General features: G+C 53.7%; 1 protein-coding gene across 1 annotated transcript; it reads left to right on the top strand.

Moving 5' to 3' along the window:
* Positions 1-1,185: 1,185 nt before the first annotated feature.
* Positions 1,186-4,448, top strand: LOC102702862 (ethylene receptor 4-like). The gene is made up of 2 exons (XM_040525881.1): positions 1,186-2,972; positions 3,897-4,448. Exons 1-2 carry the CDS (start codon positions 1,257-1,259, stop codon positions 4,446-4,448), a joined length of 2,268 nt encoding a protein of 755 aa, XP_040381815.1. The 5' UTR covers positions 1,186-1,256.
* Positions 4,449-4,739: the final 291 nt, after the last annotated feature.

Below are 4,739 nucleotides of genomic sequence, written 5' to 3'. Positions count from 1 at the left end.
AGGTGGCTAGGGACGAACACACTGCACTTCATGTCCTTCGTCCTCCTCATTCCTCCGCATGCATGGCTGGCAATACCACCGGTGGTTGTAGTGGGCACCAGAAGGTTGCCAAGCTCTTCACTTTATCGTATTGTTGGCATCAGTCGGGAAAGGTTGGTTCATCCAGCGTCATAAGCAAATGACGGGCACCAGGCGATGGATCAAAACGAATGGCAAAACACAAGGACTCGCTCGATGAGGCCGACAGTGGTGAGGCATATCGATCTAGCTATTGTGGCTTCTAAGTTGTCGGCCTTGTGAAGCTCCCAAGCCGTTATTGCTGCTTCATCCTCATGTGCTCTTGAGTCGTTACCTAATTCATCAAACTCGCTCATTGCACCTCAGTCTCATTGAGCTCTCAACTAACTGGTGGGGTTGCTCAACTCTCATGATGCGTCCGGCTACAGTAAGCTCATGGCCTACAGCATGAGATTCAGATAGCCCTATTGAGTTGGAGGATACAGATAAGGGTTGAAAAAGAACAAGATAATAGTTATACATATAAAACTAAAGGTGTAGCAACATCTTAGATGTACATAATAACATAATTTATATTTTCTAAAATGCTACTCCCTCTTTTTTATAATGTAAAATGTTTAACTTTTTTGTTTATAATGTTCGACCATTTGTCTTATTTAGAAAATAACTTATCATTTTTATATTTGTACTAAATTTTTAAATAAGATGAATGATCAAATGTTTCAAAAAAATTAAATATATTACATTATAAAACGGAGATAGTAATAATTAATACAGATAACTAGCGTGAACGAAAAAAAAGACTTTAACAGGTAACATCGTATCCCCAACTCTCCCTCCAGGCTCCAGCAAACCCTGGGGCCTTTAACAATCTTCAAAAACGTTTCGAGTCCACTCCGGTCAACGGTCAACCTGCCGGCGCCAGGTGGCAAGGCCCCACGTTACACTTGTGCCGCTGCGCGCGGGACACAAGCGCGCTGCATTGCCTACACTTGTCTTCCTCCCGCGCCCGCGCGCTTCTCGAGCACCTCCACGCGCCGCCCCTCCCTTCTTCCTCATCTCGCCCCTCTCTCTCTCTCTACCCATTCTCTCTCGCTCACTACCTCGCTCGCTCTCCTCCTCAGCTCGGCGCAGCGCAGTGCAGTGCTTGTTTCTGTAGAACGATGGCGTGGCGGCTGTTCGTCGCGTCGGCGGCGGAGCTGGGCGCGCGGCGGCGGTGCGGGGCCGGCGGGTGCGACATGCGGGAGGACGGCGGGGTGGAGGCGATGCTGCAGTGCCAGAAGGTGAGCGACCTGCTCATCGCCGCCTCCTTCCTCTCCATCCCGCTCGAGCTCTTCTACTTCGCCACCTGCGCCGACCTCTCCGAGGTCAAGTGCGCGGTGCTCCACTTCTGCGCCTTCATCGTCCTCTGCGGCGCCTCCCACCTGCTCACCGTCTTCGCCCACGCCCACCCGCACTCCGCCGCGCTCCTCGGGGCGCTCACCGCGTCCAAGGTCCTCGCCGCCGTCGCCTCCTCCGCCGCCGCCGTGTCGCTCCTCACCTTCATCCCCAAGCTGCTCAGGTTCAAGGTGCGGGAGTCGCTGCTCCGGGACAAGGCCAGCCGCCTCCACCGGGACCTCGGCCTCGTCCGCCGCCGCGAGGAGGCCACCTCCCGCGCCGTGCGCGCGCTCACGGGGCGCATCCACGGGTCCCCGCTCGACGTGCACGCCATCCTGCGCACCACCGCGCTCCAGCTCGCCGACGCCCTCGGCCTCCACAGCTGCGCCGTCTGGATGCCCGCCGCCGGCGAACCTGACCTCGTGCTGGTGCATCAGCTTAGCTCCAGAGCCCAGGCGACCGACATGCTGGAGGTGGGTGACGCACGCACCACCATCGCCGCCGATGACCCCGACGTGGTCGACGTAATGGCGAGCAAGGTCGCCAAGGTGCTCAAACCGCACTCCGCGCTTGGGACGGCGAGCGGCAGCGACAGCCTCCAGCCGACGGGGGCGACGGCCGCCATACGGATCCCCATTCTACGGGTGTCCAACTACGACGGAGGAGGGACGCCGGAGGTGACCGAGGCGAGCTACGCCATCTTGGTGCTGCTTCTCCCCCACGACGCTCCCGGAGGATGGAGCAGCCACGACCTGGAGATCGTTCAGGTCGTCGCCGACCAGGCCGCCGTCGCGCTCTCCCACGCGGCGGTGCTCGAGGAGTCGCGGTCGATGCGGGACAGGTTCGCGGAGCAGCACAGAGCCCTGATGCAGGCCAAGCACCATGCCGCCATGGCGACCAGAGCGTTCAGCTCCATCCAGAGCGCCATGTGCGACGGCATGCGCAGGCCGGTGCACTCCATCGTCGGGCTGGCCTCGTTGCTGCAGCACGAAGCGGCCGAGGGCATGCGCCCGGAGCAGAGGCTCGCCGTCGACGCCATTGCCCGGACGAGCACCCTCATGTCGGCGCTGATGGACGACGTCATGGGCGCGGTGACCGTGAACCGGCCGCACCACTCGTCCCTGCAGAGGAAGCCCTTCAGCCTACACGCGCTGATCAGGGACGCCATCGGCGTCGCCGGCTGCCTGTCCCGCTGCAGGGGAGCTGCCTTCCTGCACCAGCCGGAGTGTTCGCTGCCGGAATGCGTCGTCGGCGACGACACGAGAGTGTTCCATCTCCTGCTGGACATGGTGGGCACTCTGTTGCGCCGATGCGACACCGAGTCCGGGGCGTGCCGCCTCTCGTTCTCGGTCAGGATCTGCAATGTGGGTGAAGAGAGGTACAGCCTTGACTGGATCCCGATGCGGCCGACCTTCTCCGGTTGCAACGTTTGCGTCAAGTTCAAGGTCGGGATTGAAAGATCGAGGAGTTGTGCTGCTGAGAGGAGTCTGCCATGCCAATTGCCGCCTCCCATTCCCGCCGCTTCGAGTTCAGAGATGGGGCACATCTTCAGCACCTACTGCAACAAGGTTGTGCAGGTATATATGAGATCACTCATGCATGGTACACCGTCACATTAATAATACAACCAGATCTCCAAATACATATTGCCAGGGAAACTCTTTTAAACCGTCGTTATATCCCCTTGTTCTTTTACATGTTATGTAAATAGTTGTGAAAAAAATATAAACAAAAATTAACAAGAGAGATTAATGTGTCATATATCACTAAAAGCACAAAAGATCAAATTTGACTTGCATAAGTTGCAACAAAAAAAAAATGAAATTGAATATATTCAATGGGTATAGTACTCAGAGTTTAATTTGTCTTTTTACAAGTTATGGGGGTCAAATTTGGGCATGCATTTTTGTGAAGTGACATATCATATATTAATCTATATTGTCGTTCTTTTCATATCTATTTAAATTACGTCCTCTCGAAGGGATTAGAATCCATTTCTCATTTTGGTCCTCTCGAAGGGATTAGAATCCATTTCTCATTTTGCTATGTCTCACTCAATAGGTTTTTTGCACATAGTTGAGATCCCACCTAAGTGTATGCTTGCAACTTAAATAGTTATGGTTAAATTTCATATAGTTTGTTATGGATATTACACATGATATGGTATAGTCCCTTGTGTCACACTCACGCTGCCTCACTGCTAACACAAAGGGTTGTGTGATATTCCCTCTGGTTCCACAATTCTTGTCATTTTGGACAATTAAAACGTTGACTATTAATAATTTCTAAAATTTTTGGTTTGAAAACTGTAGAACAATATGTATAGATGAGTCATAAAGAGTATTTTAAAGCAAACATTTATTTATTTATTTTATATATTATAGTAGAAAATCACAATCAAAAATAGATTTAGAAGACCGTGTTATTGCCCAAAACGTCAAGAATTATCAAACTGGAGGGAGTTCAAGGAAACAAACAATCTAATTTTCTTACTTGTTTAGATGATGAACGGTAACATGTGGTCAGCCTCCGACTCCGAGGGCGTCGGAGAAAGCGTCACCCTGATCCTGCAGTTCAAGCTGCAGCAGGGACATGTCCAGGCGCCAGGAGCATCCCCACCGCACATCCTCCCACACTTCAACGGCCTGAGGGTGCTCCTGGCCGGCCGCGACGCCGTGAACCGGGAGGTGACCAAGAGGATCCTGGAGAGGCTCGGCTGCCAGGTGATGCCGGCGCCGTCGGCCGCCCACTGCCTGAGCCTGCTGGCCAGCGCCGAGGCCTCCTTCCAGCTGGTCGTGCTCGACATCGACGACGACGACGGCACGGCCATGGACGGGTTCGAGGCGGCCCTCAGGATCAGGGAGCTCAGGAACAGCTGCTGGCTGCTGATCGTCGTCGTCGTGGCCGCTGGCGGCGCTGGCGTCCCCGCCGCTACCGACGGCACCGCCGTCCAGGAGTTGTGCCGGCGGGCCGGGATCAACGGCCTGATCCAGAAGCCGGTCACGCTGCCGGCGCTGGGAGCTCAGCTGTGCAGAGTGCTGCAGGACAACTGATGCTGTCATGGTCTTGCTCTCTCTTGATCATCGTGTTGCGTCTGCCGGCATGGCTTTTTTTGCTTAGTTCACTTGCACAATTTCTGGATGATTGAAGAAATATGAGAGGCGTTCAGTTATTCCAGCAAAAAATGGTAGCTGGAACTGAACCCTGCTAGCATGTGGTCGTAGCAACAAATACCTGTGCAAAAAGAATGTTATGATGGGTTTTGTTCCTTTTGAGAATGTTAGGCAGCAATTCACGTCAAAACTTGACCTATAAACTACTACCTCCTTCCTTTCCTGACTTTT

This window comes from Oryza brachyantha, chromosome 7 (genome assembly GCF_000231095.2).
Source record: "Oryza brachyantha chromosome 7, ObraRS2, whole genome shotgun sequence".
NCBI lineage: Eukaryota > Viridiplantae > Streptophyta > Magnoliopsida > Poales > Poaceae > Oryza > Oryza brachyantha.
This window is presented reverse-complemented; position numbering and strand designations above follow the sequence as displayed.